Source organism: Dasypus novemcinctus, chromosome 16, assembly GCF_030445035.2.
Source record: "Dasypus novemcinctus isolate mDasNov1 chromosome 16, mDasNov1.1.hap2, whole genome shotgun sequence".
NCBI lineage: Eukaryota > Metazoa > Chordata > Mammalia > Cingulata > Dasypodidae > Dasypus > Dasypus novemcinctus.
The window spans coordinates 42,630,613-42,658,460 of NC_080688.1; the positions used below are offsets into that span (position 1 = coordinate 42,630,613).

Genomic DNA, 27,848 nt, shown 5'->3' on the forward strand with positions numbered 1-27,848 from the left:
GCAGTCATTCTGATTAAAGGAGCAACTGGAGGGGTGGTGAAGCTAAGGGTAAAGGAAAGAAATGGATGTGTTTGTCTTTGTGCTTGTTTCTAATAAGTGGTGTATTAGTCAGCCAAAGGGTGCTGATGCAAAATACCAGAAGTTGGTTGGCTCTTATTAGGGGTAGGAGCTGAGAGATACCAGGCCATAAAGCATAGGTTACTTTCCTCACCAAAGTCTATTTCCATGTGTTGGAGCAAGATGGCTGCCAAAGGTTGTGAGGGTTCAGGCTTCCTGTGTTCCTCCTTTCCAGGATCTTGTTTTCCTCTGGGCTCAGGTCCTTTGTTTTCTCCACAAAGTCAGCTGTAGACTATGAGGCTCTCTAGACTTTGCCTCTTTCCACAAGGTCAGCTGTAGACTATCAGGCAAATGGCTCTGTCTCTTTCCCCGGGGCTCCAGCTTAAGAGTCAGCATCAAACTCCAACCTCAAAACTCCAACATTAAGAACCCTCAACTCTGCCCTTTGCCATGCCTTTTATTTGTGAGTCCCCACCACCAAAGGGTGGGGACTGAACTCCCTAATGATGTGGCCCAATCAAAGCCCTAATCATAACTCAATCATGCCCAGGTACAGACCAGATTACAAACATAATCCAATATCTATTTTTGGAATTCATAGCCATATCAAACTGCGACAAGTGGTAAATTGTTTCTTCTAGCAGATCTAGAGGGAAAATGAAATGGCAGATGTAGAGGGTGCTGTGGTAGGGTGGGGCTAGCACCAGGCGATGGAAGCACATTTGAGAAAGGGCTGGCGAGCATTTGTGATAAAGAAAAAAAGTAGGGAAACGTATGTGGCTCAATCAATTGGGCTCCCGTCTACCATATGGGAGGTCCAGGGTTTGATGCTCAGTACCTTCTGTTGAGGGCAACCTGGCCCATGCAGTGAGCTGGCCCATGCGGAGTCTGACCCATGCAGGAATGTGGCTCCATTCAGGAAAGCCGCCCTGCTTGGGAATGCCACCCAGTGCAGGAAAAGCTGCCCCACGCAGGAGTTCCAGCCAACATGGAGAGCTGGTGCAGCAAGATGATGCAACAAGAGACACAGAGGAGAGAGAATAAGAAGATGTAGCAGAAGAGGGGAGCTGAGGTGGCGCAAGAGTGTAATCACCTCTCTCCCACTCCAGAAGGTCCCAGGATGGGTCCCTGGAGTCACCTAATGAGACTACAAACAGACACAGAAGAACACACAGTGAAGAGACACAGAGAGCAGACAATGGGGGGAGAAATAAATAAAAAATAAGTCTTTAAAAAAAAAAAAGGAAAGAAAGTGTGAAACCAAATCAGGAGACTCATCATTTGGGGCTTCCTACCCCAGGGAAGGCAGAGATGGGCTGCACTTTGGCCTGGCTCTTTCCACATAGGGAAACCCCATGTGTGGGGAGAGGTGGTGTTAAGATATTTGGGAACAATCCACATTAGCAGGTTGCCACAAGCTGGCTGAAAGGAAGTGAGGAGCTTAGAGGTGATTTTTGTGTGATTCCTGTTGGGAAGTCACAGAAGAGTGGGCTCTGAGAGACAGGCAGGAGGAAAAAGCACTGGGGTTTACCAACCCTTAATAGTCTCTGGAGTTGTATTTTCTTGGAAATAACATTTTGTCTGAATTTGTCCATTTTTTCCCTACTATTTCAATTATTATTCAGGGAAGATGCTTATATTCATTATTTTCAAAGACCTTAAATAGTTGCTAGCACCTTGCATTTAGTACACCCTTAATGAATAATTACTGAGTGAGTAAATCAACCATGTTCTTAAATGAGGACTGTGTCTTACATTAATTAAACTAGGAGTCGATTATGGGTGAGCCTAAATTTTCTTTATTACTGCCATTTGGCAAATTGATGATGAGCTCTAGAACTCAAATCTCCCTTAGATAAAGTTTCATAAGTATTAAGATAGATCTTGGCAGTTCTCTCCTGGTGTCCCCAAGGCTCACTAAGCTCTTTAAGAGGACACTGGACACTCACAGAGGCCAGTGAGATAACCCACAATAGCCACACTTCCCAGTGCAGGAAGTCCCAGAGGAAGTGCAGCCCTGCTTATGGCAACCAATAAATTTTGCATTGAATTCTAGAACGGATGCTGAAGGCATGAAAGACAGGAAGCATACAGTCTGATGTCTTCCTACTTGGCTCAAATCAGCTTTTCTATTTCAGAGGAGGTGGGAAACTTTTTCTGAGCTTCTTGTACTAGGGCAGAACTAAAACTCAAATGGAAGGTGAGGCAGGCAATAGGCTGTGGTAGGGTTTTGAGCCAAGGGCAAGAGGTGAGAGAGGAGGAGCAGCAGGCAGATGTCTGACTGATCACTGTCCCACCCTGAGCAGTAGCCCAGTGGCTGGAGCTTAGCTGACAGTGAGAGTATACAACCTAGGTAATACCCGGCAATTCAACGATTGGGTAAACCACTCACTTACTTGAAGAGGCTGGAGCCAGGCCCACGCTTCTGGGATCTCATCCAACGGCCCAACAGATCAACATTTTCAACCATATTCTCAACAGCAGCTAGTGTACCTGCTTTCATCTATCCCAACCCAGATCATCAAATCACCCATTTTTCTTCTCCCATTTCTGTCTGGACATACAAAGTCATGATTTTCAGAATGGACTCTTGATTGTGCTCAAAAACATTTTTACATGTCCCTTTCTTGTTTTCATTCTCCACTGCAATTGTTTTCTCTCTCCCAGGAGACAAGGTCCTATTTGCAGATGATAATAATCTAACAACTCCCATCTATACAGCACCATCTATATGCTTGCATTGTATATACCTTATCTTTAAGATCTCAACATTCCATGTAAGCTATGTGTTGTTATTCCTATTCTATAGACAAGAGCTCAGAGTTGTCACCTAGTGTAATGGAGCTCATATTTGAAGGTATTTGGGCCACTACCCCAGGCTGCTTTTCAATTTGGGTGCTTTACAGTTTATAAAGTATTTTCACACACATTATATAATTTAGTTCTCCAACCTATGAATTAAATGCTATTATTGCCCCATTGTACAAATGATAGCATGGAGATTTAGCGGTTACCTACCTATCCATATTATATTCTAGTTCATGGGTGGCTGAGCTGGGGTTCAAACTGTGACCTCCTATTCTATAACTTGTGTTTATCTGAGGGTATGTTGGAAATAAAATTGAAGCTCTCAGATATAAGCTCCCTCAATTTTTTATATCCACCTTCAAACTTATCTTCATTTTACCTTTCCTTTCCTCCTATCTCAGGGAGTAACTGATTCTGTTCTGTTCCCAAAAGCCCTCTCCTTTGCCCCTGAATGTTCTTATTAATTCCCATTTCTCTACATTTCACTTCTATGCTGATGACTCTCAAATCTTCCTGTATCCCTTGAGCTACCATTGGTGTTTCCAGCTGCTCAAAGAACATCTTTTCTTGGTAATATGCCTTTATTTATACCCTGTGCCATTCCTCCATCTTCTCAGGTTTCTCTATATTAACCCTAACTATATTTTTCTCAAACATTACATGTACTGCCTTTTCCCCATGCTTTTGCTTAAAGTCTGTCTTTCTTTTCTCTACTTGAAGAAATTCTATTCATTCTTTAATAATCAGCTCAAATGTTATTCCCTCCATGAATATTTCCCCATCTCGTCTTGTCAGATTTAATGGCATATTCTCTGTACTCCCAAAGCAAGTTGCTTATAAGGGTAACACATCACTTATCACACAAGAAAATTATTTGTCTTCATCTCTGTCTAAGTGATGGGCTGCCAGCACCAAGAAGACAAGAGCATTTTATTTCTCTTTATCCTTTGAAGCAGTAAGCTTGGCCCGTGGCTAAGTGTTTGTTCAATGAATGAATGAATAAAGTAATAAATGAATGAATAGTGTCTCAGTTACTATTCCAAATTTTCAACATGCCCCAGGTTAAGGAGGCTATAATCTGATTTGCAGGTTATTTTCCTCATCTCAAATCTTTCCTATTATCCTGGGAATTTGCCTTGCCTGCTTTATGAACATTTTGAGTTTTTAATGAAAAAAAAAAACAAAAAACACCTCTGTAGGAAATCATGAAAAAGATATATAAAGGGAAGGAAACATTTTTCTTCTAAAGGTAAACTCACTACTGCCATCCAGGTGATCAATGTTTCAGGTAAACATTTATATTTGTAAATTTCTTTAGCAAGGTAATAAGAATTGGTCTATTAAATTATTAATATATGTAATATGTAATGTATTATGTATTCCCCTTAAGTAGGTTACAGGTGTTCCCTCTAGGTCACTCAGCAAATCTATTCCTGGCAAAGAATAAAAGGTAATTTTCAGCTTAATCAAAAATGGTGTATTAGCAATATTTGAATTAGTAAGATTTTACTGTCTGCATTGAGGAGGTCGTTTTTGGAAAAGAAATATCCAGAAAGTTTAGTTTAGTTTAAACTAACAGCAGAAAATAATGTAAAGTTTTTGAGTAAGATAACATTAATTATTCTTCAAGCTGGATATAACTGAAATCTGTCTTCAAAGACTTTGGTTTCCTCTGTAAATTCCTTGAGAGCGAGGATCATGGTTTGCTTGCTTCCTCCCTGCCACCTCATGACTTTATGGACCCCAACAATGTCATCTATACTGTGCTATCTAATGATGGTTATTATCTTAAGAACATGTATTTAAGAGCAACACTATAAGATTTGCAGACAGTATTTTTGCTTTGCTTATCTTTAACTATCTGAGACTCAAAACATTATATATATTTTACTCACTGATTCTGGGTTCAGGATGCAAGTAATTTACTGGCCCCCATCCTTTAAAGGAAGGGAAAGGAAAGGCATGTATTATCATTATATCCAAAGACAATTAAAACAAAAAAAAAACATTTTTGCACAACAATGCCTCAAAGCCTCTGATATTTTATTTCTAGCAAGGAAAATCATGTGGAGGGGTGGATCACGAAATAAAATATGCAACCCCTGTGCTTCTGAGCTAATGAAGAGGAGGCAGGCTTGATGTAACTTATTAGGAAAACTGGCATTACATTCAAACTTTGCTACAGAGGAGGCTTAACTTGTGTGGCTGTACTCTCTGTGACAAGGAGATGGAATTGGATATTGGTAGAGTAGGTGTAGCTGGAAAAAGTCCATCACAAAAAATTCTCCTTGATTCTTTGCATTTTACTCCATATTAATGTGTTAATATAAAATTGCATATTCTGCTTAAAACCTCTGCATAAATTTAAGTACTTGGGATAGATATCTTTGAGTAAAATTGATACACAGGATAGATATACCATAAGCATCACTTGGATTTGAGTACTAATGGCCCACTGTTGGATACCTTAGAGTATTCAAGAAGCTTGGAAGAATAAATGAATTGAAATCTAGGATAAGAACACACTTTGAGGGAAGTAATCCCATGGATATTTAAATCACCCAGAACTAATGGTAGTTTACTCTGTACTGAAGAGCTCTTAGAAAGAAATATTGAGGTTTTCCCTAAACCAAGAATTTTTCATCCTGATGATTAAGAAGGGACTCTTTCTGCCAAATGAGGTCTGCCAAATGAAACATAGTTCATCTTGTTTAGTCATCTATGGGGAATGATACAGAATTCTCAGCTCATTGTGAGAACAATTCTAGATAACGTCAAGATGGTTAAATGACTAGCCTTTTTTCTGTGTTAGAGTTTCAACTCTCCTCTTAAACAAAATTATAAATGCATTATATATGTTATAATATTATGTTATATATACTTTATACTATACTAAATATTTCATATAATATATATTGCATACTATTCTATATATTGATATATATATATTCTAAATCCTATATTCCGCATGTATAAATACAATGTTTTGCTATCTGTGTCTTGTCTTCTTTTAAAAAATACCTCTTTCAAAGTGTGTTGATTAAAATTTGAACAAGTACTTAAGAATGGTGAGGCTTGAGCAATAATAGGTTTAATTACCTGTCCTGCTATGCCACTTCACTTAAATAATATGTCAGTGTAACTCTTCCATAACATTGCTTTTCTAACCCTAATTGATACAAAAATCCCATTGACTTTGTGTTTTTTTTTTCAGTTAAAGCTAGTCCTTAATCAATATTTCATCGGATATCAGTTCAAACTTGTGTCAATTAAGTGCTATTCTATTTGTAGGATGGCTTTTAAAAAATATTTCCCAGGGCATTTTGAGTTGTATTGTTATAAGTTTCCTGATATAAGGTATATGCTACTCTATCTGATCTAGTATTTCTGCATTTTGGATAAAGGTATTTATAAGCCATTTGTTTAGCCCATGAATAAGGTGTAGGTCCTGCAATACATGATCTCCCCTGGGTTGGAACTTGATATATAATCCGCTGCCCGAACCTGCTTTGATGTAATTGCAACTCTATATTTACTCGTTTGCCCATGTAACAATATCGTGATTAAGGTCACACTTTCATGGTTAAATGATAAGAATCTTGTTTAGGCTAGAACCCAAAGTCTTTCTTCCTGCATACAACACTGATTTTATCTAGCATATTCTCATTGTTTATATAATCAGCCACTTAATCGGGAAGGCAATTAAATTGGTGTGGAATATTAAAAAACTCAAATGTGGATATTCCTTTATCTCTTATGTTATTTTGGTAAGATGCTTGTTTCTGAGGAATTGTTCACATGAAATATTGATCTTGGGCTATCTGGCTTATAATGATGAAATTATTTCCTTAAAATGTATGGACATGACAAAATCTTTCCCTCGTCTTCATGAGAGAGCAAATAAAAAGTCTGTGTAATGGGAACGGATATGGTAGAGCCGATGTGACTCAAGCGGTGCCACATAAAAAAACAAACAACAAACAACAAACGTAAAAAAGCCAACTCAGGGGAGCCAATGTGGTACAGTGGTTAAGCGCCAGCTTCCCCTTCCCACATATGAGGTCACTGGTTCAATCCCCAGACCCCGGGTGCCTCAAAAAAAAAAAAAAAAAAAAAGAGAAAAAAAAAAGGACTGTGCAAAACTCTCCACCAAATTCTTAAGGGTCTCAGGCAACCTGACACCTGACATTAGGGCTTAGTAAAGTGACTATATTCGGGCATTGGAGACTCTTCCCTGGCCTAGTTTACTTTCTACATATCACAGACTGAAGAATATGAGTTAATCAAATATATGTTTCACACACTATGTTGAAAATTTGCCAAACGCAGGAATGGGCCCTGTCTTACTTCTCTTATAACGTCCTCAGTACTAGTTACATGTCATGCATAAATATGTATTGACTTAAATAGAAGTTTTGAAAGGTATTTCTTTAAGGATCTGAAAAAAAGGCAGTAAAAGTAAATAAAATTTAGTTTTGATTTTATGAATTGTCTCCTAAAGAAACGAGTTCTCAACCCCCCTCCCAGTAATAGCAATAGAGCAAAAAGCTATTTAAAAGCTTTGACTAAATCTTCTAAATCACTGATATTCTTTTAATGTAATGACTATCTAGGATAATGGTCTCAGTTCATACAATCAATACAGACTGGCTTATTTTGCTACCCCATCATATATTAAACTGCTATCAATGTTCTTCCACGGTCAGCTGTGAAAATGACTTCAAATGTCAGCATTCAGACTTGCCCCACATAGCAGAAATTAATTGGGTTTGTCCAGAGGCCCTAAAATTAATAAGGGTGTGCATGTTCTTATATTGTGCTAACAAGATTGATTGGGGTATTAAAGGCTTAATTTAGTGGCACAGACACCCTAATGAAACAGGATCTTTCCCTCTTCATCACATTACTTTATTCTGAGTCATTTTTGTTTTCTCTAGTGAAGCGCCTTTCACCTGCTGAAACTTGGAGCAAGCCCGTAATAAGTGAGTAGAGCTAGAATGTTGATGGAAAATCAATTTAAAAAAAGAGACAAAAACCAAAACCCCCCCAGCAATTCACTGACCCTTTTCCTGAGGGCTGAGAGCTTGAACCGAGCAGTCAGTCAGAGCTCACATGCCAGGGAGAGGACACCTATAAGGCCAGACGGCACTTTTCTCAAAGACCTCAAAGTAATTCTTCTGGCTGTGTGGTAAATTAAGTCAGTTGCTTATCATCCTCTTTACCTCAAAGAGAATACAAAGATAGGAAAAGGAGGGACAGTTTCCTAAGGCCATGTGGCAATTTGCTGTTAAAATTGAAATAAGATTCAATTTGAATTGCCAAAGTCCTGTTCTTAAAATAATGAATATATCCTCCCCTGCTAAGACACCACAGAGATGTGACCGGCAGTACCCTTCTAGTTTTACACGCAGATATGTTGGTGAAAAGCAAAATTTAGTTAAGTTTAGGTCCCTTGCTGTCTAATATTTGATAGTCGGACTTAAAAGTTTATCTCAGTATTTTCCCTTGCAACATTGATTTGACCTAAACTTACCTTTCTTTCTCTTCTAAAATCACCTGGAAGCAGAACTATTAAAACAACAATAGAAATAATAACAGCTAACATTTATTAAGTCCTTTCTAAACACCAGACACTCTGCTAAATACTCTGTGTGTACAGTATCTAAAATATCCCAAGAACTCCAGGGGAATACTACCTGATTTCTGCCTGTAGAATATACCTCCATCTTTCTACTACATTTTTTTCCTAACATTAACCACATTCAATCATCACTTATGCTTCTCAGTTCCAGTTCATTTAAAGGAGACTGAGAACTTAAAGATAACTCACAAAACAGAATCCTTTTCCATTTGAGTTTTCCGTAACATTTTACTATTATTTTTCTCGCACTAATTCTAGAGCACTTCCTTTTAGTAATTCAATTTTATTTCCAAACATTTTCATAGAAACAGCGATTCTTTTTTTTTTTTTTTTTTTTTGCCCTCTTATGTTATTGGCTTACATAATTTACAATTGAATTGAATAATTATATGAACAAGTACAATTGGCACAGCAGGTTTGGGAACAAACACAGCTGACTCGTAAGCTACAGGTGAGGCCCGGGTATTGAGCTGGCTAAAGGTTAGTTACATCAGACAAATCATTCAGGAGGAAGCCAGTCAAAAGGACCTCTGTTGTATCTGATACTTTACCTGTGTATGCATTACTCTGGTAAAATTAAAATAAAAAAAACAATGGAGCAGAAGAAGGAAGAGACTTTAGGTATTTTGCACAAGATCCTAAAACTGGAGGAAGAGATAGGATTTGACTTCAGAATTTGCCTCCAGGTCTAGCATCCTCCCCTCCTACCCCTGGTGCCTCAAGGCAGTGAGTGTGGTGCTCTGGGGGGGCCGCGGCTTCCCGGGAGGGCGCTGGACCCGACTCGCAGTGGCCAGGTAGAGAACAGAACAGAAGTTAGAAGCAGCCAGAAAGTGATAGAATAATCTTTGAAATTTGCAAAAGAAGAGCCCGGCAATGTGGTTTCCATAAGCCAGTGCATGTATTATTTGACCCTCTACCTCAGTGGTTCAAAACAAAACGGGGTTCAGGAAACAAATTTTGCCAGCTGACACTGGCAACTATTTTGAGAACTGATTTTGGCAACTGATTTGAAGAAACCCTACAAGGGTGTTAGTCCTCTCTGGCAAGCAATAAACAGAACCATGGACCCAAGGATCCCATGGGCAACCAGGGTTGCGATCAAGCTTAGTGGAAATCTGTGATGACAGCAATGAAAATGAAGTAATTAGAATCTCACCACGCACATCCTTCTAACCCTTGGATTTTATAGGTTCTATTGTGGTCGCCTGCCTCCCTCCCTCCCTACCTCCTTCCTCCCTCCCTCCCTTCCTTTCTTTCTTGTGGTACATTTATAGAAAAATCACACATTAAAAAAGTTTCCTTTTACTACACTATTATTAACACCTTGCATTAGTGTCGTACATTTGTTACAATTCATAAAATAACATTTTTATAATTGTACGATTAACTATAGTCCTTCACTTACATAGGGTTCACTGTGTTGTACAGACCTATATTGTTTTTTTCAATTTTACTGACACATATTAAAAAAGCATCAATTCATCCAAAGAGTGCAGTCAATGGTAATCAGTGCAATCACACGTTTGTGCATTCATCACCCCAATCACAACCAGAGCACGTTCATTATTCCAATAATAATAATAAACAAAAAACAAAACTCATCACCTCTCATTCTCTCTATGCTGTACGTATCTGCTGTTCTTTTTCCTTCTCTCTAGTATATTTGTATTTATATTTTCCAAAAACAGTCTTATATATGCAATATCACCCATATTCCTGTTTTACATGGGGTGTTATTATCTTATACAGTCCCATGTTGCAGTTTTTAGCTTTCCTTCTAGTAATATACATGACCTTAGACTTTCTCTTTCAACCACTGTGAGGCCCATACTATAACACTGTCAATTACAAATACCATGAAATGCTTTCACCATTTTTATTCATTTCCAAAGATTTACAACCGCCCTTTTTACCAGTTCTGCACAGATTAACCTCAGCTTTCCATTCTCTACCCTCATTCTATTTTCTGGTGTCCTGTATTCTGATTATTAAGTCCATGAGTTTACACAGGATATTTAGTGCATAATAGTGCAATCATATAGTATCTGTCCTTTTGTGTCTGGCTTGCTTCACTCAACATAATGTCCTCCAGGTTTATCCATTTTGTCATATGCTTGACGACTTCATTTCTTCTTACCACTACATAATATTCCACCATGTGTATATATCACAATTTGTTTATCATCTGCTGATGGACACCTGGGTTGTTTCCAACTTTTGGCAATCATGAATAACGTGGCTATGAACATCAGTATGCAAATGTCTATTCCTGTCTTTGCTCTCAGTTCTTCTGGGTATATAACTAGCAATGGTATTGCCGATTCTCATGGCAAGTGTATATTCAACAGCCAAACAGTTCTCCACAGTGGCTGTACCATTCTACATTCCCACCAACAGTGATTAAGTGTTCCTATCTCTCCACATCCTCTCCAACATTTACAGTTTTCCAACTTTTTAATAGGGGCCAGACTAATAGGTGTAAAATACCTCATTGTAGTTTTGATTTGCATTTCCCTAATCACTAGTGATGTTGAACATTTTTTCATGTGTTTCTTCACCGTTTGTATTTCTTCTTCAGACAATTGTCTTTTCAAGTCTTTTGCACACTTTTTAATTGGATAGTTTGTCTTTTTATTGTTGAGTTGTAGGATCACTTTTTATATCATAGATATTAAACCCTTATTGGATATATGATTTCCAAATATTTTCTCCCATTGAGTTGGCTGCCTTTTCACCCTTTTGACAAAGTCCTTTGAGGTGCAAAAATGTTTAATTTTGAGGAGGTTCTATGTAACTGTATTTTCTTTTGTTGGTCATGCTTTGGATGTAAGATTTAAGAAACTGTTGCCTATCACAAGATCTTGATGATGTTTTCCTACATATTCTTCTAATAGTTTAAAGGTTGTCACTTTTATATTTAGGTCCTTGATCCATTTTGAGTTAATTTTTGTATAAGGTGTGAAATAGGGGTCTTTTTTCTTTTGGCTATGGCTATCCAGTTCTCCCACCACCATTTGTTGAATAAGACTGTTGTAGCCTAGCTAGGAGGACTTGACAGTCTTGTCAGAAATCATTTGACTATAGATGTGTCTATTTTTGGGTCCTCAATTCAGTTCCTTTGGTCAATGTGTCTGTCTTTATGTCAGTACCATGCTGTTTTTACCACTGTACCTAGGTAATATGTATTAAAGTCTGGAAGGGAGACTCCTCCAACTTCGTTCTTTATTCTTAAGAGCTTTTTGGCTATTTGAGGTCTCTTACCCTTACAAATAAATTTGCTAATAGGTTTTTCCAGTTCTGCAGAAAGGCTCCTGGGATTTTTATTGAGATTGCATTGAATCTGTAAATTGGTTTGTGTAGAATTGACATGTTAACAATATTTAGTCTTGCAATCCATGAACATGGAAAGTCCTTCCATTTATTTAAGTGTCCTTCAGTTTCTCTTAGCAATGTTTTGTAGTTTTCTGAGTACAGGTCCTTTATGTCATTGGTTAAGTTTATTCCTAAATATGTGATTGTTTTGGTTGCTATCATAAATAGAATTTTTTTTTCTGATTTCATCCTCAGATTGCACATTAGAAGTGTATAGAACGCTATTCATTTTTGTGTATTAACCTAGTATCCTGGCATTTTCCTGAACTTGTCTATTAGTTCTAGTAGCTTTGTTGTGGATTTCTCAGGAGATTCTAGTTATAGGATCATATCATCAGTGATTAGTGAATTTTTAATTCTTCCTTTCCTTTTATTTCTTTATCTAGCCTAACTGCTCTAGCTAGAACCTTTAACACAATATTGAAATACAGTGGTGATAGTGAGCATCCTCATCTTTTTCCTGACCTCAGCAGGAAAGCTTTGGTCTTTCACCATTGAGAACTATGGTGGCTGTAAGTTTTTCATATAGGTACTTTACCATATTGAGAAAGCTTCCTTCTAGTCTTATTTTTTGGAGTGTTTTTTTTTTTTTTAACCAAGAAAGGGCTTTGTATGTTGTCAAATGCCTTTTCTGCATCAGTTGAAATGATAATGTGACTTTTCTTCTTGAATTTATGAATGTAGTTTATTGCACTAATTGATTTTCTTGTGTTGAACCACCCTTGCATACCTGGGATAAAACGCACTTGATTGTGGTGCTTTTGGATTCAGTTTAACATGCTTTTGGATTTGGCTTGCTAGCATGAGTATTTTTGCACCTACATTCATTAGAGATATTGGTATGTAATTTTCTTTGTTCACAGTGTCTTTATCTCGTTTTGGTACTGGGGTGATATTGGCTTCATAGAAGGAGTGTGGTAGCTTTCTTTCCTGTTCAATTTTTTGGAAGAGCTTGAGCAAGGTTGGTTTTAGACTGTCTTGGAAAGATTGGTAAAATTCACCTGTGAATCCATTTGGTTCCAGGCTTTTCATCTTTGGGAGGTTTTTGATGACTGTTTCAATCTCTTCACTTGTGATTGGTTTATTGAGGTCTTCTATTTCTTCTAGGGTCAGTGTAGATGGTTTGTGTGTTTCTAGAAATTTGTCCATCTCCTCTACATTGTCTAGTTTTTTGGCATAAAATTTTTCATAGAGTCCTCTTATATCTCTCTTAATTTTGCAGGGTCAGTGGTAATGTCCCTCCTTTCATTTCTGTTTTTATTTGTATATTCTCTCTATTTTTTTCTTTGTCAGTCTAGCTAAGGGTTTGTTGATTTTGTTGTTCTTCTCCAAGAGCCAACTTTTGGTTTTGTTGATTCTCTCTATTGTTTTTTTTCCCTTAATTTCATTTATTTCTGCTCTGCTCTTTACTATTTCTTTCCTTTAGCTTGGTTTAGAATTAGTTTTTTTTTTTCTCTCTCTCTCTCTTTCTAGTAATAGTTTCTCCAGGTGTGTAGTTAGATCTCTAATTTTAGCTGTTTCTTCTTTTTTAATGTAACATCAAGGACTATAAATATCCCTCTCAGCACTACCTTTGCAGTGTCCCATAGATTTTGATATATTGTGTTCTCATTTTCATTCATCTCAAGATAATTGCTGAATCCTCTTGCAATACCTTCTTTGACCCACTGATTTTATTTAAGAGTATATTGTTTAATCTCTTTATATTTATGAAATTTCCCTTTTTATGTCCATTATTGACTTCCAGCTTCTTTCTGTTATGATCAGAGAAAATAGTTTGTATAATTTCAATCTTTTAAAATTTATTGAGAGTCTTCTTGTGATCCAGCAAATGGTCTATCTTGCAGAAGGACCCATAAGTACTTGAAAATAAAGTATATCCTGCTGTTTTGGGGTGCAATGCTCTATAGATGTCTGTTAGGTCTAGTTCATTTATCACATTATTCAAGTTCTCTGTTTTTTTATCTATCCTATGTCCAGATGTTCTATCCAATGCTGAGAGTAGTGTATTGAAATCTCCAACTACTATTGTAGAGACATCTATTTCTCCCTTCAGTTTTTACAGTGTTTGCTTCATGTATCTTTGGGCATTCAGGTTAGGTGCATAATATTTAGTATAGTTATTTCTTCTCGGTGAATTGCCCCCTTTATTAATAAATAATGACCTTCTTCATCCCTTATAACAATTTTGCATTTGAAATCTATTTTGTCTGATATTAGTATTACTGCTTCAGCTCTTTCTTGGTTACTATTCACATGGAATACCTTTTTCCAACCTTTTACTTTTAACCTGATTGTGTCCTTATGTCTGAGGTGATTCTCTTGTTGATAACATCTAGATGGATCATATTTTTTAATCTACTCTATCAGTCTATGTCTTTTGATTGGGGAGTTCAGTCCATTAACATTTAATATTATTACTGTAAAGGCATTACTTACTTTATCCATTTTGCCCTTTGGCCCTCTGTTGTCATATTGTTCTATTATCTGTCTTCTTATCCTTTAGTTTACCCTTCCTAATAATCTTCAAATCTAAACTCTTCTCCAAATCTCTTGCCCTTGTTTTTTCCTTTCAGGCTACAGTATTCCCTTTAGTATCTCTTGTAATTCTGGCCTTTTGGTAACATATTTTATCAGTTTTGTTTTGTCTGTGAAGACTTGAAATGACCCTCATTTTTGAAGGACAGCTTTGCTGGATACTGTATTCTTTTTTTAAATTAAAAAAATTTTTTTTGGATACAGTATTCTTGGCCAGCAGTGTTTCCTCTTTCAGTACTTTAAATACGTCAAACCACTTTCTTCTCCCCTCCATGGTTTCTGATAAGAGATCAGCAAATAATCTTATTGAGTTTCCCTTTTATGTGATGTTTTGCTTTTCTCTTGATGCTTTCAGAATCCTCTCTTTATCTCTGATATTTGTCATTCTGAATAGTAGGTGTCTTGGAGTAGGTCTATTTGGATTTATTCTGCTTGGGGTATTTTGTCCTTCTTGGAGACTGACACTTAAGTCTTTCATAAGAGTTGGGAAGTTTTTGGCCATTATTTCCTCAAATATTATTTCTTTCCTTTTTCCATTCTCTTTTCCTTCTGGGACAACGATAATGCAAATGTTTGTGCATTTTGCATTGTCATTCAATTCCCTGAGACTCTGTTCCATTTTACCCATTCTCTTCTCTTTCTGTTCTCCTGTCCTTTTCAGTTCAGGTGTCCTACCTTCAAAATCACTCATTCTGTCTTCAAGCAATTTAAATCTGCTCTTATTGCCTCTAATGTATTTTTAGTCTCATCCATCATGTCTTTCACGCCCATAAAGTCTGTTATATTTCTTTGCAGCCTTTCAAATTGTTCTTTATGCACACCCAGTGTCTTCTTAACATTTTTTATTTCTTTAATCATATATTCTTTATATTCTTTGAAGTGATTTAGGTGAGCTGTGTGATTATCACTGATTAATTGTCTTAAATTTTGTATCTTGTCAGGATATTTGGTTAGTACTTTTGGCTGGGCCATCTCTTCTTGTTTCCTAGCATAGCTTGTAAATTTTTGCTGATGTTTAGGCACTTGAAAATGTTGGTGAATTTATTCTGAGGGCCGATTTCTCTCTCTTGCCTCTTGTTTTTTTTTTTTTTTTCACAACTCTTCCTTGATATTTGGTTCAACTTGATATTTGGTTTAAGCCTTTAAAACTACCTGGTTTAAATTATCAAAATCAGGCCAGGGACTTGCGGGTGGGGTGCAGATTTTCTCCCAAGGCTAGGACACGGAAGAGTGTGGAGAACGGTTTTTGTCCATGTGCTCTCCATACCTGCCAGCAGATGGAGCGCATCAGCTCACCTTTCCAGGGATGTGTTTCAGTCCCAGCTTTCCTGTATTCCTGTGTTGAATCTTTTTTTTTTTTTTTGCCCTTTTGAATCTTTTTATTTTATTTATTTTTATTTTATTTTTCTTTATTTTCTTTTAAATGTTACATTAAAAAAATATGAGGTTGCCATATACCCCCCCACCCCACCCATGCCACACCTCCCCCATCAAAAAACTCTTCCATCATTGTGGCACATCCACTGCACCTGGTGAATACATTCTGGAGAACCACTGCAGCACATGGACAGTGGTCCATATTGCAGTCCACACTCTTCCCCAGTCCACCCAGTGGGCCATGACAGGACACACAACATCCAGCATCTGTCCCTGCAGCACCACTTAGGACAACTTCAAATCCTGAAGATGCCCCCACACCATATCTCTTCTTCCCTCTTCCGACCATCAAAAGCCACCGTGGCCACCCTCTCCACATCACTACTACAATTTCTTCCCTTACTAATCACAATAGTTCCCCAGCAGAACACCAGTAAGTCTATTCTAATTCATACTCTATTCTTCCATCTTGTGGTCCTGGGATGGCTATGTCCAGCCCCCCTCTACATCAAGAGGGGGTTTAGATTCCACATGGATGATGGATGCAATTCTCCTGCTTGCAGCTGTAGGCACTGTTGGCTCCCTGGTGTGGTGGTTGACTCTCTTCACTTCCTTGTCAGCTGGTCAGGGTAAGTCCAAGAAACCAGAGGGTAGGAGCTGCAAGTCTGCTGAGGCCCAGGGCCTGGCTGCCACATGGACAGTTCAGAGACTCAGGTCTCCTGAGTATACAGCAACCCAAATGCCAAACACAGGTCTGGCAAACGTGACAGAAGAGGCATGTGTAGAAAGGTTATATCTGAGTCCAACTCCATTACACTCAGGAACACACACTCCAAAGTAGGCCAACTGACATGGCCCTGAACTTCAGAGCCATCAGCCTTGATCATAGAATCTGTGGGTCACTACAGCCCTCAGCAGAACCAGCATCTTGGTTTCCATCTACCTTGGCTGTTGAGGCATGCATAAGCATCACCCCCTGATGACCTCCCGCCTCTTTTTTGGAGACTCTCAACCATATAAACTTACTTGTCCTTTCCATTTCCCTCTTTTTATCCAAAGTCAAAATGCAGTTTTTAACACCTGATATTACATGTAGGCTGAGATATTCTGCTGGTCTGAGTTGACCTCTTTGTTCATAGTCTTTTTGTAGTTACATCATCAGCTGGTGCTTGGTAGTAATCCCTCGGTGCCAGGGAGGTTCATCCCCGGGAGTCATGTCTCATGCTGGGGGGAAGGCAAGGCATCTATATGCTGAGTTTGGCTTAGAGAGTGGCCATATTTGAGCAACATGGAGTTCTCAGGAGGTAACTCTGTTCCAATTTATAGGCCTAGTTCATATTTCAGGCACACAGGCTCATAATTGGAGCCATCAGTATCAAGGGCTCATCGTTGGACCATCCATGTTTACTGGTCTTTGCCATTGCACTTGGGGGATTGTTGTTGTTCCATTGGGGAATGTGATAGAGTTCCCCTGGTCAGGAATTCAGCACTCTCTCATCTGTCATTTCCAACTGAAACCACTATGAAAATATCCAAACCTTTCTATGTACCTGTATACATGCCCTGGAGAACTCCCTCCCAACCATGTGCATCCCACCAATGACACCCCATACAAGTGCTCCTCCCCCACCATAGCTGAACCTCTCTCTAGTCCAAAACTTCTTCAAAAAGAAGCCCAATATATTGCCAGGTTCCCTTAATAGAAAAATTGAATATAGTGATGGGTTTAAAGGTTAAATATAGAATACATAGACATTTAGAAAAATTAAATAAAGGAAAAACAAATTGGGGTATCAAAGAAAAGAAAAAATGAAAAAGCTTTGTTTTTGACATTTTGCCTTTCATCACTGCTACAGGTGTTGCTCTGTATGTACAGTGGCAAGGCAATTTCTTCAATTTCTTCCTCAGTGTCTACCTCCTTTCTTTCTTTTTTTTCCCTGATTATTAAGTTTCTTTTGACATAAGGTTCAGGTCACAGTAATTCACATATACAATATATGGTACTCCCACACATCCAATATCAAACTCTTTGTCCCTTCCCCAACAGTGATCTTTTAACATGTTCATGTTATATTTGCTGCAGTTAATGTACAGATATTGAAATGATAGCTTTCAAACATGGTTCCATTTAGGTTTACATTATGGTTTATATTTTAGACTATACAATTTTCTAAATTTTTAGTTATCTTATGTTTTACATTATGGTTTACATTTTAGCCTATAGACTTTTATACATTTTTGGTGTAATTTAACATGACCTATATCCATCATGGCATAATCTTGTAGAACACTTCCATTGCCCCACAATTACCCTGATTCCACGTATTCAACACCTCTTTCCCCCTCCCCTCAGGGCCCACCATGACAATCAATCTTCATTACTTGAAGGACCATATTCAGAGATACTTGCAAAAATGTTGCGGGCTTCACATACTTGACTGCCATAACCCATTGGGAGCCACCACTTCTCTCAAGAGATACAATTTCCTCTGTTTGAGAACATCAGGCCTCCCCAGGATATGGGTATACCTTCACTCTCATTGTATGGGTCTCCACCCAATGATATAATCCACTCTGATAAAATGAGCACTCACACACTCCCCAGAAGCTTGCCCTGTGTCAGATGCCCCCCCTTAAGCATCCCAAACAGGCAACCTTCCATATTACATTCTTTAAAGAGTTTTCTCTGCAACACAATTTCAGCCACAATACCTGACAATCTCCCATGATCAAGTGTTCCCCTCACCCTCTCCCAAAATTCTTGGGCAATCTGACCCATCCTCCCATCCCTAGCACCCCTAAAGCCCACACAGCCCCACTCTAAGTTATCCCTATGATAACTATGCCCCCATTTTATCCCTTCCCTGTACAAATATTTACCTCTCGCTTATCATAGATTTCATCCAAGTAGCTGTCACTCACAACCTTCCTCTACCCTCCAACTACCTTAAAGTTTATCATCCAGTCTCTAGCTCTCTGAGACAGCTTGGTTTACTTATTTCATATCAGAAAGGTCATGTAGTATTTGTTCTTCAATGCCTGGGTTGCTTCACTCAACATAAGGCTCTCAAGATTCATCCATGCTTTCATATGTGTTTGTACTGTATTTGTTCTTATAGCTGCGTAGTATTCCATTGTATGTATATTCCACATTTTATTTATCCATTCATCTGTTGATGGGCATTTGGGTTGATTCCAACTTTTGGCAATAGTGAATAGGTGCTGCTATGAACACTGGTGTGCATATATCAGTTTGTGTCCTTGTTTTCACATCTTCTAGGTATATACCCAGCAGTGGAATTGCTGGGTCATATGGCAAATCTATAGCTAGTTTTTTGAGAAACTGCCAAACTGTCCTCCAGAATGGCTGGATCCTTCTGCATTCCCACCAGCAGTGGATAAGTGTTCCCATTCCTCCACATCCTCTCCAACAATTGCAGTCTTCTGACTTATTGATAGCTTCCAGTCTTATGGGAGTAAGATGATATCTTATTGTTGTTTTGATTTGCATTTCCCTAATAGCTAGGGATTTTGAGCATTTTTTTATGTGTTTTTTAGCCATTTGTAGATCCTCTTTGGAGAAGTGTCTGTTCAAATCTTTTTCCCATTTTTTAAATGGGCTGTTTGTCTTTTTATTTGCAAGATATAGGAGTTCTTTATATATGCAAGATGTAACTCTCCTATCAGATAGATGGTTACCAAATATTTTCTCCCATTGTGTAGCCTCTTTTTTCACTTTCCTGACAAACTCCTTTGAGGTGCAGAAGCTTTAATTTTGAGGAAGTCCCATTTATCTATTTGTTCTTTTGCTGTTTGTGCTTTTGGTGTCAATTCCATGAAGCTGTTTCCTATTACAAGGTCCTGTAGATGCTTCCCTACTTTGTTTTCCAAGGTCTTTATGGTCTTGGTTCTTATATTTAGGCCTTTGATCCATCTTGAGTTGATTTTTGTATAAGGTGTAAGTTGGTAATCCTCTTTCATTCTTTTACATATGGATATCCAGTTCTACAGGCACCATTTGTTGAAGAGGCCATTCTCTCCCAGTTGAGAGGGTTTGGTGGCCTTGTCAAATACCATATGGCTGTATAAATGAGGATCTATATCAGAACTCTCAATTTGGTTCCATTCATCAGTGTATCTATCCTTGTGCCAATATCAAGCTGTTTTCACTACTGTAGCTTTTTAGTGTGTTTTGAAGTCGGGTAGTGTGATTCCTCCAATTTCATTTTTCTTTTTCAATATGTCTTTGGCTATTCGGGGCCTCTTTCCTTTCCAAATAAATTTCATAGTTAGTTTCTCTAGTTCATTAAAGAATGATGTGTTGATTTTTATTGGGATTGCATTGAATCTGTAGATCAGTTTTGGTAGGATAGACATTTTAATAAAATTTAGTCTTCCTATCCATGAACAGGGAATATTCTCCATTTATTTAGGTCTTCTTTGATTTCCTTGAACAGTGTTGTGTAGTTTTCTGTGCATAAGTACTTTACCTCTTTAGTTAAATATACTCCTAGGACTTGATTTTTTCATTTATTATTGTGAATGGTATTTGATTCCTGATTTCCTCCTCGGACTGCTCATTATTGGTGTACAGAAATGCTACTGATTTTTGTGCATTTATCTTGTAACCTGTGACTTTACTGAACTCATTTATAAGTTCTAGAAGCTTTGTTGTAGACTTCTGAGGGTTTTCTATATATAAGAGCATATCATCTACAAATAGCGAAATTTTGACTTCTTCCTTTCCAATTTGGATGTCTTTTATGTCTGGTTCTTGCCTCAGTGCTCAGACTATGTTAAATAGGAGAGGTGATAGTGGGCATCCTTGTCTTGTTCCTGATCTTAGAGGGAAAGATTTTAGGATTTCACCATTGTAAATGATGTTAGCTGTGGGTTTTTCACATATACTATTTATCATGTTCAGAAAGTTTCATTCTATTCTGATCTTTTGCAGTGTTTTTATCAAGAAAGGGTGCTGTATTTTGTCAAATGTTTTTTCTGCATCTGTAGATATGATCATGTGATTTTTTCCCTTCAATCTGTTTATGTGGTGTATTACATTAATTAACTTTCTTATGTTGAACCATCCTTGCATACCAGGAATGAACCCCACTTGGTCATGGTGTATAATTTGTTTAATGTGTTGTTGAATACGATTAGCAAGTATTTTGTTGAGGATTTTCACGTCAAGTTTCATTAGAGAGATTGGTCTGTAATTTTCCTTTCTTGTGGTGTCTTTGTTTGGTTTTGGTACTAGGGTAATGTTGGCATCATAGAATGAGTTAGGCATTGTTCCTTCTGTTTCAATTTTTTCGAAGAGTTTAAGCAAGATTGGTGTTAGTTCTTTCCAGAATATTTTGTAGAATTCACCTGTGAAGCAGTCTGGCCCAGGGCTCTTTTTAGTTCGGAGGTTTTTAATGATTGATTCTATCTCTTTACTTGTGATTGGTTTGTTGAGATCGTCAACTTCTTCTTTTGTCAATGTAGGCTGCTTATGTGTTCCTAGGAATCTGTCCATTTCCTCTAAAATGTTGTTTTTGTTGGAATATAGTTTTTCAAAGTATCCTATTATGATAGTCTTTATTTCTGTGGGATCAGTGGTGATATCTCCTTTCTCATTTCTTATTTTTTGTATTTGCATCTTCTCTCTTTTTTTCTTTGTTAGTCTAGCTAAGGGTTTGTCAGTTTTATTGACTTTCTCAAAGAACCAGCTCTTGGTTTTGTTTATTTTTTCAAGTGTTTTCTTATTTTCTATTTCATTTAGTTCTGCTCTGATCTTTGTTATTTCTTTCTTTCTTCTTCCCTTGGGGTTAGTTTGTTATTTTTTAACTAATTCCTTTAAGTGTGCATTTAGTTCTTCAACTTTAGCTCTTTCTTCTTTTTTGATGTATGAATTTATGGCTATAAATTTTCCTCTCAGTACTGCTTTTGCTGCATCCCATAAATTTGGATATGTTGTGTTATCATTTTCATTATTTTCAAGATAGTTATTAATTTCTTTTGAGATTTCCTCCTTGACCCACTGTTTTTCTAAGAGTGTATTGTTTAACTTCCAAATCTTGATGCCAAATCTGGTTCTCTCGCCCTTGCAGATTTCCAGCTTCATTCCACTGTGGTCAGAGAAATTATTTTGTATGATTTCTATCTTTATGAATTCATTGAGACTTTTTCTGTGGCCTAGCATGTCATCTATCTTAGAGAATGATCTGTGTGCACTTGAGAAGAATGTATATCCTGCTGTATTTGGGTGTAATGTTCTGTATATGTTGATTAGGTCCAACTCCTCTAATATATTGTTCAAAGTCTTTGTTTCTTTATTGATTCTCTTTTGAGATGTTCTGTCCAAAGTTGATAGTGGTGTATTAAAGTCCCCCACTATAACATGTTTATAACATGTTTGCCTCATGTATTTGGAGGCACCCTTGTTAGGAGCATAAATTTTATGATTGTTCTTTCTTCTTGAAAGGTTATCCCTTTCACTAATATGTAGTGTCCATCTTTGTCTCTCACAATTGTTTTGCATTTAAAGTCTATTTTGTCTGATATTAATATAGCTACTCCTGCTCTTTTTTGGTTATTGTTTGCTTGTAAGATTGTTTTCCAGCTATTCACTTTCAACCTCCTTGAATCCCTGGGTTTAAGATGTGTTTCTTGCAGACAGCATATAGATGGGTAATATTTCCTTATCCAATCTTCCAGTCTGAGTCTCTTGACAGGTGAGTTTAATTCATTGACATTCTGTGTTATTACTTTCAAGGAATTACTTATATTAGCCATATTTTCTTCAGGTTTGTGTTTGTTACATTCTGTTTGATTTTCTTTTTCTGTTTTTGTCTTCTTAGTTGCTCTTACACTCTCCTTCAACTCCATCTCTCTTGTTTTTTTCTTTCTCTCTGCAGAACTCCCTTTAGTATTTCTTGAAGGACATGATTCTTGTTGGCATACTCTCTTAGTTTCTGTTTATCTGTGAATATTTTGAACTCTCCATCATTTTTGAATCCTAACTTTGCTGGATAGAGTATTCTCAGTTGGAAGTTTTATTCTTTATGTACCTTGACTATGTCATACCACTGCCTTCTTGCCTCCATGGTTTCAGATGAGAAATCAGCACTTAATCTTATGGAGTCTCCTTAGTATGTGATGGTTCTCTTTTCTCTTGCTGCTTTTAGTATTTTCTCTTTGTCTTGAGCATTCGATAACTTGACAAGTATATGTCTTGGGGTAGACCTGTTGGGATTTATGCTGTTCAGGGTGCGTTGTGCTTCCTGGACATGTACATCCATCTCCCTCAATAGATTTGGGAAGTTTTCAGTCATGATTTCCTCCAACACTCCTTCTGTCCCCTTTCCCTTCTCTTCTCCTTCTGGGATGCCTATAATATGTATGTTTGCGCATTTTGCATTGTCATTCAGGTCCCTAAGCCCCTGCTGGATTTTTTCCTATCTTTTTATCGACCAGTTCTACTATCTATTTGATTTCAGATGTACTGTCTTCCACATCACTTAATCTCTCCTCTGCCTCTTCTAATTTGCTGTTGTTTGCTGAGAGTATATTTTTGATTTCTTGAATTGTGCTGTTCATCATCATATCCATTATATTTCTGCGTATGATTGCAATTTCTTCTGTATTCTCTCCAATTGCTTTCTTCATATTCTTAATCTCTTCCTTCACCTCATCAAATTGGTTCCTAATATATGTTTTGAGATCTTTAATTACTTGTTCGATGTTCTGCTCCTCTTCCTGGTTTTTAGTTTGTTCATTGGATTGGGGCATGTTTTCCTGATTATTGGTTTGGTTTGTAGTTTTTTGTTGTTGTCTGGTTATCATTTTATCTTGACAGGTTTAGTCAGTTGCTTAGCTTCTTTGTCTAGTTTGGAGTTTAATTAGTTGTTGTTTTTGTGTGTGTGTTAATTCTTCTCTTTGTCACTTTGTTCTTCTTATTCTATTTCCTTGTTGTTGGCTAAGTTCACTTGAAGGAAAATATTAGGGCCAGAGAATGCAAGAGGAGGTAGAAAAGAAAATGAATAATAGTAGTATTGATAGTAAATATTAACAGAGGAACCATGTGAGATTTGGAGGAATGGATATTAGACTCATGTAAGTTATATAGAGTTATAACATTAAGAAAAGTAGAGTATGTAAATATCTGAATATGCGGAGGAATACAGTGTGAATTAAAAAGCCTGTGTGTTCAGGAGAGAGGGAAAGAGAAAAGAGAGGACAATAATATAAAAAGTGAATATAAGGCAGAAAACAGAACAAAGGTATTAGTAATAAAAAGTAAAAAAAAATAGGGGTGCTAACAAAGTGAGGTGTAATGTAAGAGAAACAATCAATGATGGAGGATAGAAAGATGTAGAGGAAAGGGAATAGTGTTGGTGGCCAAAATCAATACACACAGAAAAGAGTGAATGGAGGATGAGGAAATACAGCAAATGTGAAGCTCTCCCTGCAGCACCTAATGTAAGAAGAATAAGAAAGCAGAGAAAGAAAGAAAGAGGAAAAAAGGGGACAAAAGGGAGTGGGGAAGTGAGCAGGAAAAAGAATAAGAGAAAGAAAGAAAAAAGGGCCTTGGGGGGCTAAAGAGGAAGGAAAAACAAGGAAAAACCAACCAAATACTAGGGAAAGTTTCAAGCAAGGAATCCTGTTTGTAGTTAAATAAAACTCTCAGGGATCTGATGTTCCCCTTTTCCTCCCTTCCTCACTTTCCTCTCTCCCAGGCAGCAAGAAGGTTGCCTGAGAGGTCCGGTAGGAGATTCAAAAAGTGGGTCCTTGTTGAATCAGCTCCACACAGAAAACAATGACTCTTAATTTCCAGAGAGAGAGCATCCACACCTCACCAGGAACCCCAAGTACGCTACTGGAGGCTTGGAAAGCACCTCCTACAATCCACTCCTTTAGGTGTGCTATGAGAGGTCTAGTTGATTTTCTGACTCCACCTTCTCCCAGGCCAAGTTTCCTATCCCAGGGTATTTAGGTGAATTGGACTTTCTCAGCAGATTCACCACTCCTCTCTTCCCAGACTCTCCCCAAGCCAGCCAGTATGCTCCTCCAAGCATGAAAAAAGAAAAAAAGAAAAGAAAAAGAGGTGTGGGGGGGGAACCAGAAAATTGAACCCACACTAGCCGGGCCCCCTAACTGTACCCCCCACCGAACCCCTCCCACCCACAGAGTCAGTCCAAAACTGGAGGGCTAGGGCAATCCCGGAACTCTGGGACTCCTGAACTTGGGAAAGGGAAGTCCGGGACTCTGCAGACCCAGGGCACGTAGGTCTGTGGAACATGGGCTACAGGGGCTCAGGGGACACAGACCTGGGAACCACACATCCAGGGACCATGGGGCCCAGGAATGCCACTGCATAACCGACAGGTCTCAGGAAACACTGCGGCCGCCAGTCCCAGGGGGAAGGGTCCTGCCAGTCCACAGCTTCCGACCTCTGTACTTGTAAGCCGCAATTCTACCTTTAGCAAGCACCATCTCCACCACTCTCTCTCCAAATTGATGTCCACACACCCTCTGCCCTGCAAGACCCTAAGAGAGCCCACTCCGGCAAGACTCCAACCCCACTCGGCTGCCTCTTTGCAGGAGAGACCGTAAGGTGCACTCACTCAGACGCTATCTTGCCCCGCCTCCTCTGTGTTGAATCTTCAAATTGGAGATTCAAAGCTCTGCTAGCTGAATTCACTGAAGTAAAACCCCCTGACTCTCCCTCTCTTTTCCCTTGAAACAGTTGACAGGGAGGAAGATGTCTATTCCCCTCTCAGGCCACTGCTGTGAGCCAGGGGTTTTATCCAAGCTTAATATCTTGGGGGTGGGGAAGGGGAGCCCTTCTTGGCCACCCTAGGTGCTTGGTAACTCACATTTGTTGTTTTGGCTGCTTCGTCTCTCTGTCCCTCACCCTCTCGGTAGTTATATACCACTGTCCTGGTCTGCTGACCCCAAAAATAGATCCCTCAGACAGCTTTTGGCTCTTTCTCCATTGTTTTTGTGAGAACATTGAGCTCTGCATGTTAGTCCATTGCCATTTTCCCATGATCCCCGTTTTTTTAAAATTTTTATTCCAGTAACATATACAACCTAAAACTTCCCCTTGTAACCATATTTAAATATATAATTCAGTGTTGTTAATTATGCTCATAATGTTGTGCTACCATCACCACCATCCATTTCCCAAACTTTACAATTAACCCAAATAGGAACTCTGTACAATTTAAACATGAATTTCCCATTCCCCTCCCCACCCCATCCTCTGGTAACCTATATTCTTGATCTGATGTTATGAGTTTGCTTATTTTAATTATTTTGAATCAATGAGGTCTTACAATATTTGTCTTTTTGTGTCTGACTTATTTTACTCAACATGATGTGTTCAAGATTCATCCACGTTGTTGAAAGCATCAGAACTTTATTTTTTTAACAGCTGCATAGTATTTCACTGTATATATACACCATACACCACATTTTATTTATCCATTCATTAGTTGGTGGAAACTTGGGTTGCTTCCACCTTTTGGCAATTGTGAATAATGCTGTTTTGAAATTTGGTGTGAAAATATGTTTAGGTTAAGTCATTCTTTGGGTAAGATTATCTAAGTAACAGTTTTAAAGAATTTCCTATCCTCTTGGAAGGGATGATTTTGTATTAGGGTTTTGAAATGACTCAGAATGGATTACTGTTTTTCTCATTAAGTATTAATATTTTCATTTATGTTAAGTGTTTTCTCTCAGTTTCTTCCTTTAAGAAAATTACAAGGGTATTAAGATTTCTATGACTTCATAAGGAATTCATAAAAAGGTTAAGGTCTCAAGTGGCTATCCTTTCACAAAATTAGGTTAAATTGTTTGAAATGTTTTTAAATGGAACATCACTTTTATACATTTTCAAAAACAGCTACATAGTTTTAAAAATGATTGCAAATCATTTGGCAGTATATGTGGTTGAGATGTAAAGCTCTTTCATATAAAACAGTATCCTACCCCAATATCTTGTTAGAAGCATATTCTAAACAATGAATTCATTATTTAATTAATGTGAGTACAAAGGTAAGGAGCATATGAGTAAACTGATTATTTCATTTTCTAAAGGTTGCAAAATTAGTTAAGAGGAAATACAAATTATATATAGAGAAAGGGGCAAGATACAATATTAGTGTTTGTACGGAATGCTCCTTTTCAGGGCATTTACCTGGCACAGTTTCCTGTGCTCTGTCAGCTACTGAGCAGTCTCCTTCATAACTGGGTCTCCTGGTACAGGAGGCTCCTACTGTAACCCAGCCCTTCACAGCCTGCTTCATCTACTCTATGTTACAAGTCGAATCACGCCCAGTGAGAGTCCAAGAGACATGATTAGCCCAGTGGGCTGCCTCTAAAATGAGATCAGCACTGAAAAGAGGCAGGAGGACTGAGAGCCATGTCTGGATCTATAGCAATCTCATGGGAATCCCATCTATTCAGCTTTTCTGAGCCTTAATTCTCTCTTCTTCACGTCCATTTCAGCTTTGAGGTTGTAGGAAATGGGGCAAAGTTTAAAGCAGGTCTTTGGTCTTCTTCCATCATCATGTTTTTCCTGTTTATGTTGAAGCCCCCTGTCCCCAAACGTGCTTTCTTATTTCTTATCTCACTTGCTGTCCACAAATGGGGTGGGCTTACTTGCTGGCACGTTATCCCGCTTTACTCTTGCCATACCTTCTCATCAGAAGTTTTCCTTCTCTCTCATTTCTTTCACTCTAGCCCACATGATACAGTCCCAAATCTACACCTTTAGCTTTGACCTTCCTAGAACTTCGATTTCTGCTTTTCCAAATTCCATCTTCCACATGGGGTTCCTAATGTTGGATTGAATTCAATTAGTCTTGAATGAAACTCATCATCTTTTCCCCCAAACCATATATCTCTCTGAAATTCCACATGTGTCTAGTGTACAGACAATCTTTCTGCAATTCAGGCTTGAAACTTTGATACCTCCCATCTCCTCCTCACCCCCATTTCCAGTCAACATGTGATACTTTCTTATATGTCTCATTCTCAACCTTTTTTTTTTTTTAAACCCTCCACC

At 38.1% G+C, this 27,848-nt stretch overlaps 1 protein-coding gene across 4 annotated transcripts in view; it reads right to left on the reverse strand.

Moving 5' to 3' along the window:
• Positions 1 to 27,848, reverse strand: part of LOC101429008 (aquaporin-4) — a 340,557-nt gene that overhangs the window by 178,037 nt on the left and 134,672 nt on the right. The window contains exon 4 of one of the 4 annotated variants that reach the window (XM_058277569.2): positions 4,761 to 4,802. The exons of the other annotated variants lie outside the window; for them this stretch is intronic. Coding sequence (XP_058133552.1) covers positions 4,761 to 4,802 — 42 coding nt within the window. The remainder of the gene's footprint in view (positions 1 to 4,760; positions 4,803 to 27,848) is intronic. 4 annotated transcript variants of the gene reach the window in all.